We start from the raw sequence: 12,020 nt of genomic DNA, 5'->3' as shown, positions 1-12,020 counted from the left end.
CTAGACTAAATACTAGACTATTTACTAGACCTTAGACACAACTATATAATATAGATACACACTACACTACTACACTAACCATATACTAGACTAAAGACCAGACTAAAGACTATAGACTATACTGAAGACTACACTAAAGACTAGACTATAGACTAGGCTACAAACTAGACTACGGATTAGTTTTCTTATGTAGGTGGTACTTTCATTAGTCATTTAAGTACTCTATGTAATAGTATTTGTCATTATTGTTATTGTAAGGTGTTTATAAATTCGTGATCACAGTCATTGTAATGTTAATTGTAATATCTTGTCAAATCATTCTTACATTGTGATTAAAAAAACAAACCTAACATCTAACACAATTTGTACCCCATTTTTTATTTTTCCTCATGTCTTTCCAGTGTCGTCCAACGATAAATGCAATTTATATTGTCGTGTTGAAGGTAATGCTGTCTATTTTCGTCTCTCCGAGAAAGTCATCGATGGTACCACATGTTCATTCGATAGCTTTGACAAATGTGTCAATGGTATTTGCCGGCCGGCTGGCTGCGACAACGAACTCAATTCTATTGCAAAATTAGGTGAGTAAATGAGTGAATACAATATGTCTAAATTAATAATTAAAAAAAAAGAAAATAAACTACAACATCACACACATGGAATATTAAAACAAAAGTTAAAGAAGACGAAAATCACATAAAATGAAAGAAATAATGAATCATACAAAGTTGTGGCCAATGATTTATGACGATGAACAGCATGAGCTGATGATGATAATAATGTCTTGATGTTTAGAGGATCAAGATATGATGATGATAATGACGATGACAAACATGTCAATGTCACTCAAAAAAATCAAAGAACAAAATAAACAATTAAAAAAAAAGAAATTTTGCACAAAAATAATGTTTGCCATTAAAAAAGAAAGCGTTTTTTGAAATTGAAAATAACACATAAATTACGCCTGCATAAGATAATTTTCAAAAAATTAAGAAACATTTTTCTTAAATTTCTTTTAATGTATTTTATTTTTGTACTTTTAGATAAGTGTGGCATTTGTGAAGGACGTAATGATACATGTGAAGATTTTACCGGCAATTTTTATGTCTCCGATTTGTATAAAGTGCCCAAATCTAAAACCTATTATTATCATGTCACCACGATACCAAAAGGTAAGTACTTAGTCTGTTTTTTTTTTTTTCTTTTGCTTGACAGTCACTCTGTATTTGGCTTAATGTCTGTCTGACGCTGTCATGACATTTTTTCTGATGTTTTGCCAGTATTTATTTATTCACCACCACAAACTCTACTTTTTAGACATTTTAATTGTTTTATTATTATTGTTTTTTGTTTTAATATTATTAATAATCAGAAAACATAATGTAGAATATGAAGAGCCAGCAGCAACGCAACAGCAAGCTATAGAATTATCAAGTTAATTCATTTTTCGCGCATTGATATTCAAATGATGTGTGAGGAAAAATTAAACGTTTTTCGCATATTTAATGTAAACATTCATTGTTTACATCATTTTCCATAATTTTTGGTTGAAAAATGAAAAAAAAAACTGAAATGATTTAATAGTTTAAGAAACATACTTGGACATAAATATTTGTAATATTTACACTGCAATGCTTTTAGTTGAAAATCCTGTGAAAAAAATTAATTATTCATATATTACTAATCATTGAAATAGTCTTTCGCGTAGTCATAGTTGTCGTTATAGTTTTTGCTTAAAACTTTAATATTCTAGTGTACAGTCTAGTCTATAGCCAAGTCTATAGTCTAGGCAGTAGCCTATTCTATAGTTGATACGCTGGATGTATGGAATATTCATTATATTCATTATCCCGTACTGAAAAACATGCACGAAACAGATATACGTACTAAACCAAACTTCCACAGCAACACCCGTCCGTGGGGCTGCTCATGTAGGTATTACTTCGCTGCGGGTTTCAGCTTATACTGTATTTATTTTCATCTGTGCTCAATTGAGCACAGATGAACGATTACGTATTTTTTCCTTACCACGTAGAGCTCGATTTAAAAAACATATATGTGCATTTATTGCGTCTCAATTTTCCTTCGATTTTAGCTTAATCTGAATAATGTTATCTAGATTAATATTTACTCCTAAATAGAATTGAAATCTCATAACATGGTCCGAGAATTTTGTACATTTAAATGTAACATGATCGGCGGTTTCATCGTATACTGCACAATGAGGACACCTTGGTGAATCATCATGGCCGAAGCGGAATAAGTAAATAAGTTCGGAATTGGGTTAAGTCAGAGCTTATCTCTCCATGTTAGCATTTTAAAAAGTCCATCGGCCTTTTAGACTATTATCCCATCTTCTCTGCCATTCCGCCAGTTTCCTTATGTTTTGCTGCTAACACATGTGCGATAAGGTCGAAGGGATAAATACCTGCTACTATCTGTCCATCTAGACAGTTCTAAAACCGCAACAGACTCTAAGACAATTCCTTCTGTATATGGAAGACATTCCTCTACTAAGAGCCTGTTCCCAAATTGGTGCCGTAAAGTAGGACTGTGTTAGATACTACCGTGGCGACTTTGATGCTGTCCACCTATATTGGTGTAGTCTATAATCTGGTCTAGTCTATAGTCTAGTCTATAGTCTAGTCGATAGTCTAGTCTATAGTCTAGTCTTTAGTCTAGTCTTTAGTCTAGTCTATAGTCTAGTCCAGCCAAGCGCAGAAAGAGAAACTGTTATTGTAGTGGTAAGAAAACACTAAAAAACACTTAGAAAAAAAGATTTCCTAGTTACTCTTGCTATAATCAAATTTTATAAGAAGTAAAATTGTTAACTTTACAGATAAAGCATATTCAAAGAAGAGAAAAATGTTTATTTCTAAACAAAGATTATAAAGCTTTTAATGTAAAATGTTAAAAAAAAAGTATTAAAAATATAGTTTTTATGTATTTTTAATATTATTCATTCCTGAAAAGTTTTTAGAGTGTACGAGTTTTTTGCAAGTTATTCTCTTGTTTGAAAATATTGTTGTTGTTTTTACAAATTTTTGCAATTTTTACGCTCTTGCTATGAGTTTTATTTATGATCGGGTTGTGTACGTGTGAATTGCCGAAAATCTTCGTAATTAGAACAATATGAACGCGCAACGCTGGTCTAGTCTATAGTCTAGTCTATAGTCAAGTCTATAGTCTAGTCTATAGTCAAGTCTATAGTGTAGTATATAGTCTAGTCTATAGTCTAGTCTATAGTCTAGTCTATAGTATAGTCTAAAGTCTAGTCTATAGTCTAGTCTATAGTCTAGTCTATAGTCTAGTCTATAGTCTAGTCTATAGTCTAGTCTATAGTCTAGTCTATAGTCTAGTCTATAGTCTAGTCTATAGTCTAGTCTATAGTCTAGTCTATAGACTAGTCTATAGTCTAGTCTATAGTCTAGTCTATAGTCTAGTCTATAGTCTAGTCTATAGTTATATATATAGTCGTATATAGTCTCTGTTATAATCAGTGCTACGAAGTCACTGTATTTCTCTCACTGCATCCAAAATTATTAATATTCCTATTGCAAAAAAAAATGTTGTGTACATTGTAAAATAAATTTAAAAAAAAACATTCTCCCTGCGATAAAAATAATTTCTAAAAAAAACATTCAGTTTTATTGTTCATACTATTAATACACCAGAACCGTTGATATTTAACACTTCAAAATTACTTTTAAGGTGTGTTTCGCTACATGCGTGATCGTCATATAAAAACAACAATAACAACAATTAAATATTTTTAATAAAAAAACATTGCATCTTAACTATTTTTAAATTCTTTTGCAATTCGAAAATAAAAAATCTTTATCACTAATTGCAAATCATTGATTTCATTTAATTTATTATAAATAATTTCAAATCAAATGTTCTACACATGTTTTGATTGGGGTGGCAACTTCCTTATCGCATAAATTATCAAAACAGTGGGACTATGAAAGGAAAAAAGTGTCAAATAGGACGTATAATAATAAATACTTAAAATTCGAAAAAATACATCTTGGGAACTATCGGACGGGAATAATCTTATGTAGTACTTACCTAGAATTACATCGCACCTGATATATTTGGATTTAACGTCGAAAGACTGACAATATCAAACAAAGAATACGCTCTTTCAGTTTTGTATAGTTGTACTCATAATCCAGTTTGTCCACTGAGAATATGTGTGATCATAATAATCTAAAAAAGGATCACTTTGCAGAGTCTTCTCGATTTATGCCTGGTCTGATATCTAAGTAAGATATAGGCTTTTTTACAACCAGCATATTCTATTCTCGGTTGGGGTTCTCAGGAGGCCTTGTAAATACTCACAATAAAATACAACTTTAAAAATGTTTATCGGTTTTTTCTGAACATGTTTTGAAGACCTAATATTTTCTAATATCTGGACTTAAGCTTGGTTAGGTTACAATACATCAAGATGATATGGACTTGTACTATGTTCATTTATATTTCAATGTTTTATAGTCTAGTAGTCTAGTCTAGTCTATATCTCTCTCAAAGTTATTGGATATTATTTTGACACAGATTTGAAAACGACAGAGAAAGTGAGTTCAATAATGAATCGAGCAACTGAATAGCTCATTCGTTATCAATAATTTCCGAGTGGCCTAGTACCGATATGATACAAATCTAACCACTAAAAGGATAAATGGTCTAATACTATCTTAAACTTCCGAAATTTTTGGCTGATAATATCATTATTGCGTTTTGGTTAACGGTTAAAGTCAGTCTAATAGCATGGACATTCGCCTGGAAAATAGTGTTGTGATCTGGGTTTCTGTGTAGATCCTTTATATCTATATGTGTCAGTTTAGAGCCGTTCCTGTATCAACTAATTCCCACGGTTGTCGGATCTATTGTTTCATTGAAACATAATTAAATTTTTGTTTTCAATGTCTCTAAATTTTTAATCATTAAAGTATAAGTTACACGTTTTACATCTTACGTTTCGATTATCGGAATATGTAGCAATGTCTCTAGAGGTTTGGTCAATGTAATGCATATGGATCTACTTATAGCCAAGCCAGTAGTCGTTTTATAAATCATCTCCGTTTACAACTATTTTCCGATATACAACCTTCAATAATTCTTCTTGATTTATTCAAAAATAGAAACTAAATTCCCTTAAGAGGTTGAGACGATACTTAAAAACTTGTGGGATTTTAACATAAGTATGTATTTTTTCCAATTTAACCCACTGTATTCTGTCATTTTGAGACAAAATAAGAAAAAATACATTTAAAGACAAATTTCTAAATGTATCTCTCTGTCTGATCAAAGAGTAATGTACCCCCCACCTTAAATAATCGTAATTTCTGTACTAGGCTCGATTTAATTATTTACTTGTTATCATTATTGTCATTATCAGTTCATTTCAACGCTGCTGCTGTTGTTTTAGTCATTATTGTTATTGTTTTATATGGCGCTACATTTGACAGTTGTATACACTTGAACTTTTGATTTTTTTTTAAGTTTAGTTGTGTATTTTTTTAGCATTTTATTAGTTTTTTATTTATTTATTTAAATTTAATATTTGGCGCCTTCATAGACATTTGATGTGATTTAGTCATGTAGTTTACTGTTTAATTTATTTGATTATTTAATAGTACCTCCTCGATCAGTAGTTGTTTTATATTATATTTTTTTTAACATTATTATTTTAATTAATTATGCATAAAGTTAACCTGTTGTTTAGTACTGTCACTTAAATTAGCAAATCTATTAATAATATGATTAGTTTGAGGTTAAAAAGGTAGTATTGTTTTCATCATGTCTATAAGCAATGATCTTTTAATTTATACAGTACATCATAAAAGTTTACATATAGTAATTTTACACTGATAACATTTGTATTAAGAAATTTTTGTTACTTTTCTTTCTTAGGTGCCTCTAATATCGTGATCGAACAGCCCGGTTATCATGATGAAAACTATATCGTATTACGTGATGATCAAGGCAATTCGTTACTAAATGGAGCCAATATTATAACCGCCTTTCCCAATGTAAGCTTTTATGCAGGTGTAGCTTATGACTATAATGGTTCTAAAAGTTTTGTAGAAAGGGTCAATACCACCTATACGAGAAAACTGAAACGTGATATGATAGTAGAGGTAAAGTATTTTTAAGTTATTCCCTGAAATTTTCAAAACTTAATATCCAATTTCGTTTCAAACAGATCATTTCCATGATCACAAGTTCACAAAAGGATAATGACACCTTACTGATGACTTACTCCTATACCATCGATAAAACGAATTATGTGGAGCCTGAAATTGAAATCTATCGCTGGGAAATGCAACAGTGGAGCACTTGTGATGCTTTGTGTCATGGCAGCATGCATCGTATGCCGGTGTGTGTCAGCACTACACAAGCTCTTAAAGTAGCCCCACAATTCTGTGATATACATTCTAAACCACCCACTGAATATAGAGATTGTAATACCGATTGTATTTTAACGTAAGTTGTTAACGATTTCAAAATAATAATACTTAGAAGAATTATGATTTCATTCTGGTTGTACATATTTTATATAGTTTAAATGTCACCAGTATTTCGGAATGTTCGGCTTCGTGTGGCATGTTGGGTACTCGTGAAAAAACTCATCACTGCATACAAACATTCCCCGATATGCAGCGTTCAAATATTGTTGATTTGAAATATTGTAGTTCGAAATTTGAAATCAAAACCCATGAGGAATGTAGAGAAGGTTGTTGGAAGTATACGGATTGGATGACGGTAAGTTGATCAAAAAAAAAAAAGTTATATCTAATAGGAAATATATATGTATATTAATGTTTATTTTATGGGTTCACAGTGCTCCCGTTCTTGTGGTTATGGAATGCAGACTCGTAGTGTGGCCTGTTATTTGAATCAAACTTTTGTTAGAGATGAATATTGTAATTTGAAAAACAAAGCCAATTATCGAGATACCACACGAGTCTGTAATCTAGAGCCCTGTTCTTCCTTTACCTCTACCACCACCAGCACTACCGAATTTCCTTTAATGGTAAGTGGTAATACTTATAAACATATATTTTTTTATATAAACATTTACTATTTGTTAAAAAAAAACAACTTTTAGAAACCTGCACGTAATATACCCAACAACTGGTGGGCCCATGATTGGGGCAAATGTGATGACAAATGTGAAAAGAATCGTACGGTTATTTGTCGTAGTCCCCAAGGTTATGGTTGTCCTTTAGACAAGAAGCCCATAAGCCGCAGAAAATGTTGTACCATTAAATATGTATCCAATTGGTCGAATGTAAGTTCAAACCTAGTTAACCCTAACTTCATCATAATAGTAAAAATTAATTCAATTTCTTTAGTACATAAATAAAAAAAAACTTAATCATTTAACTAATTACTCTATCATTACTTTTTTCCATTACTACTTGTACATCTACTACTATTCTCACCAAAAACACACAAAAATCCCTACTCATATACTTTGTACTACTTCTCCTACAACATCCGTCCAGTGTTCCGTTCAATGCGGCAATGGCACTCGACGCAAGGAAATGCATTGTGCCCGTGTCTTTAAGCCAGAAATTAAGGGCGCTCCCAAACGTCGGGAATTTATTGATCCATCTTATTGTCGCCACTTAAAGATGCCGAAACCCAAACGCATGCACAAACCCTGTAAAGTCGGTTGCAAATGGTCCGTTTCGAATTGGACTCAATGTCCGGCCGATTGCAGTGAAGAGTATCAATCACGTTCCGTTTACTGTGAGTCCGTCTTGGGTAATCCCATCAATCATACCTACTGTGATGCAGCGAATAAGCCGCCCGTCAAAAAGATTTGCAATAATTGCGTTAAACGCGAATATAAAATTATGTCCAGTGTAAGAGAAGATTAATTGAAATTTTAATTCCTATTTTTTTATATACATTCTCTTTTTTATATGCTTTATTTAATTTCTTTTGATTTTTTAATTAATCTCCTATTTATTTTATGAAAATTTTTAAAGCGATTAGGAATTTTTATTCTTGTTTAATGTGACAGTATTTCTGCATATCGTGGGGGTTAAGAGATTTGTGTTAGAAATTCTTATTTTTTATAATATTTTTTTTTAACTTATAAGTATTATTGTATATTTATTAATTAATTTTATTAATAAAAAGACTGATTAGCTTATTCATAAGATACTTATATGTAGGTCAGTTATCGGAAAGATCTCTTTAATGAAGTCATTTTCCTCCCTTGCTAAACAGTATAGAAAATTAGGAAAAAAATATTTTGGACTAAGTTGTCAAAAAAATTAACACAACCCGATATCTTAAATCATTCCTTTATCGGTCTGTGTTATTAGGATTAAGCAAATGTTTCTAGTGGATTGAAATCGGTCCATTATTTTACCTAGCCCACATTAAGAAGCCCCCTTAAATATATATACATGGATCATCGACATAGAATTTTGTTAATATAATACTTTTATAAAGTGAAAAAAAACATAAATTCTTTTCTTGGATCGGCCCATATTTTCACCTTTGTCAAATCATTAGAATCTTTCCGTATAACTGTTCTAAATCTAATTCTTTTGAGGATTAATTTTTTAGACATCTAAAGTAGTTTTCGAAAAAAAATTTAATAAAACGATATCACAAATCAATCGTTTAGAAAAGTACACTTTGTAGGCCTGTGTAATTAGGATTAAGTAAATGTCTCTAATGGATTGTTATCGGTCCATTATTTTACTTAGCCCACATTAAAAGGACCCCTTATATGTATATAAATGGATTTTTTCGTAGAATCGTGTTAATATAAAACCTTTATAACGTCAATTGAAGCATTAAAACTTTTCTCGGATCGATCCATATTTAGGCATACTTCTCATATAAATCTATATACATAAGTATATCGTCCGTTAAAAATTGTGCTGCAAAACAAAGACTATATCACGTTTATTCTTTAATTTATACTTATTTTAAACTTAAGGTTAAAATATTTCGAAGAGAGAAAAATATATCAAAACTTCAGTTAAATGTCCACTGATTCTAAATCTGTTATACTAAAAACCTTTATTAATAATGGATTCTTCGCGTTTAAAAAATTACCCAAAAAATTATAGACTTTTTACAAATTTTGTTGCGCAATGTCCATTATTGGCCTTTATATATGGCCTACTCACAATCGCTCCGAAATTGATTATCCATCTCAAATAAGTTTATTTTAGAATCTTATATAAGGCTCACTCACAATCGGTCTGTAATTTGGCATAGTAATCAAAAAGGATTGAACTCAAAATCAAGAAAAATTATACCTAAGTACCTTTTTAAAATCAGTTTGTAATAAGGTATAGTACCGATATCAAAGGCCAACATCTGAAAATAAGTTATAAGCGGTGTAGGATATATGTACTTTCACATTTGAGGCGTTCCTAAAGTTGTTTCGGAATTCAAAAAACCCTAGTTTTAAGAAAACTTTTCAAATCACTATAAAACTCTATAGAATATGCTAAAGAAGTTATACTTATAGTTAAAATTTATCAAGCCTATCTTTGCTTGATCGTAACGGAGTCCGGATTTTTGAGTTTCAGAGTTTAATTAACATCTTGACTGATCAACAGTTTAGGTTTTTCTAGCTTTTCTCCTTATAAGGTAACTTTATTTTTACTCAAGGGCCAATCGATCGTGTAAACTGATCGTAATTTTTCATTTAAAAAGGTTAAGATCAGAGAAATCTAGTATATTTAGGTTAGTTTCGATATCGAAATAAATTTTTTATTCCAAAATTCGTCCCCTGATCATTTCAAACTTACATCGGCAGAGAGTAAAAAAGCTCTCTTACTGCTTTAAATCGTTTTTTTATACATGTGTAAGCATACATGCGTGTAGAATTATGACAGCTTAAGAAAACTCTTAACAAAGTTCTTGTCGATCAGGGAAAGATCAGAAAGATTGAATTATAGATTGATTGAATCAACACAGATCTTGCAGGAAACTAAAAGAGAGGAATTGAAAATTATAATTTCTAAATTAAGAATAAAAACCCTAATAATAGACTCTTCCTTAGAACATCTTTAAATTTTACAATTTTTAAAATTCGTTTAAAATTAAAAATCTACAAATGTTTTACACTTTTTTCAGTGCTTGTTTCAGTACATAAACCCTCTACAATCCCACACATGTGAATGTTTTTTTTTCCTGTACTGTACTATATTAAGTAGTTAATGTTTTAGTGAATAGATTAGTAACACATTTTAAAAATTAGCTGCCAAACTATGCTGTACTGTATAGCTTTTAGCGCTTTCGAATGTAGTGAAAAAAACGAACTTTAACCCTTTTAAATAAAACACAAATTAATCAAAATTTCCACTTCCCCAGTGCAACTGTGAAGGTTATCGACGACGACGTATGCTATGCTACGATTCTAGACGTGAACGTATACCCTGCCCTACCAAAGATAAGATCATAAGGGAAAAATGTCCACCACCACGCACTTGTTATCCCTCATCTTGTTATGATTTGCGTCGCTTCCATAATGTTTATGCCGATGGTGAATACACGATCTATGTAAGAAGTGTACCCAAGAGAATATACTGTCATAATATGCATAATTCACCGCAAGAATTTGTCACCTTAAATTCAACGGAAAACTATTCGATATATTACGATTATAAGATAACCAATCCCGACTTGTGTCCACCCGATTCATTGCATCGAGAATATCGCGATGATACTTTGGATTCGGGACGTACAACGTTTAAGAAAATACGCATTGATATTGCCACCTTAAGGGTATTTGAGAGTGATTTTACCTTTGCCGAGAGCATAGGTAGACCGCAGCCATATGGTTCGGCGGGAGACTGTTACAATCGACGTAAACAATGTCCTCAGGGTGGTTTTTCGATAAATCTAGAACATACCGGTTTTAGACTGAGACATGGTACTGTATGGGAACCCATAGGTCATCATGTGGTTATGAAAGAGTCACCCTCGGTAAGTTGTTTTTAAGACTTTAAAGATTTTTTTATTAATTTTTTATGTTTTTTTTTAGAATTCCTTAATATCTCATCGTGCTTTATGTGGCGGCTGGTGTGGTGGCTGTCGAATAGGTTCCAATTCTGCACTTTACTTAAACGTGTGATTTTACGTCTGCCCTGGACAAAAACTCAGCCTCTCAAAAAGGCGGTTTTCTTTTACAAATTTTGTATTTGTTTTGGTGCTAAAACTGCTGTTTTCGACCAGTTTTTTGGCGCTTTTGCGCAATGAACAACCACGAAAAAAAAACGTCGTCGAAATTGTATTTTATGCATTTATTCCTTGATAACAAAAAGTTCCTTTTGGTCTTTTGTAAGGATTCTTTTATAGTTTAATAACTTTATAACACAAAAAACACTTATTAACACATACAAACACACACACAATTTTAAACTGAGAAAAAGAGAGAAATCCTTGTAATGCCAAAGACTTTTAGGGATTTTTGATCAAAAACAAAAAAAATATATCAACACAACAACACACTTTTATTAAACACTCTTATTACCACAAACAACCACGAAAGAAAAAAAATTAAAAAAAATATATTTAAATGTGATTAAATCCAAAAATATGAAAACAAAACGAACTTGAAATGAGGTTAAAAGGCCATGAAAAAAAATATTAAACTAAAAAATATATAAGGCTCTTAACTTTTTGGGTTTTTTTGTTGGAAAAAAAGAACTAAGAGACTTATAGAAAAAAAATATAACAAGATTTCTAAAATAAATCCTGCTGAATAATGTTAACAACAAGCAAGCAATTATTTAGCAAAAATGGCAACTATGAAAGCAACAACTAAGCAGCAATAAAACGAAGAGCAATTTTTACTCATTTACCATAAGCATAAATCTAATTCTTAAGCAAAAAAACAAAGAGAGAGATTTAGTAAGAGTGTTTAAGCAAACTCTTTTTTCATCTCTATCTTTAATTTATTTTGTATTTAAAAAAAAAAACACTTTTAAAGTTGAATTTTATCAACTTTTATATATTTATATTATTTT

At 31.0% G+C, this 12,020-nt stretch overlaps 1 protein-coding gene across 4 annotated transcripts in view; it reads left to right on the top strand.

Annotated features, from left to right (window-relative positions):
• Positions 1 to 11,628, top strand: part of LOC111675441 (A disintegrin and metalloproteinase with thrombospondin motifs 9) — a 143,758-nt gene extending 132,130 nt beyond the window's left edge. For 2 of the 4 annotated variants that reach the window (XM_046950454.1, XM_046950457.1), the window contains 10 exons: positions 402 to 581; positions 1,044 to 1,172; positions 5,920 to 6,146; positions 6,212 to 6,492; positions 6,570 to 6,771; positions 6,851 to 7,042; positions 7,118 to 7,300; positions 7,518 to 7,880; positions 10,363 to 10,977; positions 11,036 to 11,628. In XM_046950454.1, coding sequence (XP_046806410.1) covers positions 402 to 581; positions 1,044 to 1,172; positions 5,920 to 6,146; positions 6,212 to 6,492; positions 6,570 to 6,771; positions 6,851 to 7,042; positions 7,118 to 7,300; positions 7,518 to 7,880; positions 10,363 to 10,977; positions 11,036 to 11,125 — 2,462 coding nt within the window. In that variant the 3' untranslated portion in view covers positions 11,126 to 11,628. The remainder of the gene's footprint in view (positions 1 to 401; positions 582 to 1,043; positions 1,173 to 5,919; positions 6,147 to 6,211; positions 6,493 to 6,569; positions 6,772 to 6,850; positions 7,043 to 7,117; positions 7,301 to 7,517; positions 7,881 to 10,362; positions 10,978 to 11,035) is intronic. The other 2 variants (XM_046950458.1, XM_046950455.1) reach the window with 2 other exon arrangements.
• Positions 11,629 to 12,020: the final 392 nt, after the last annotated feature.

The sequence above is a fragment of the Lucilia cuprina genome, chromosome 4, assembly GCF_022045245.1.
Source record: "Lucilia cuprina isolate Lc7/37 chromosome 4, ASM2204524v1, whole genome shotgun sequence".
NCBI lineage: Eukaryota > Metazoa > Arthropoda > Insecta > Diptera > Calliphoridae > Lucilia > Lucilia cuprina.
Note: the sequence above shows the minus strand (reverse complement) of the source record. Positions and strands in the feature narration are given on the sequence as shown.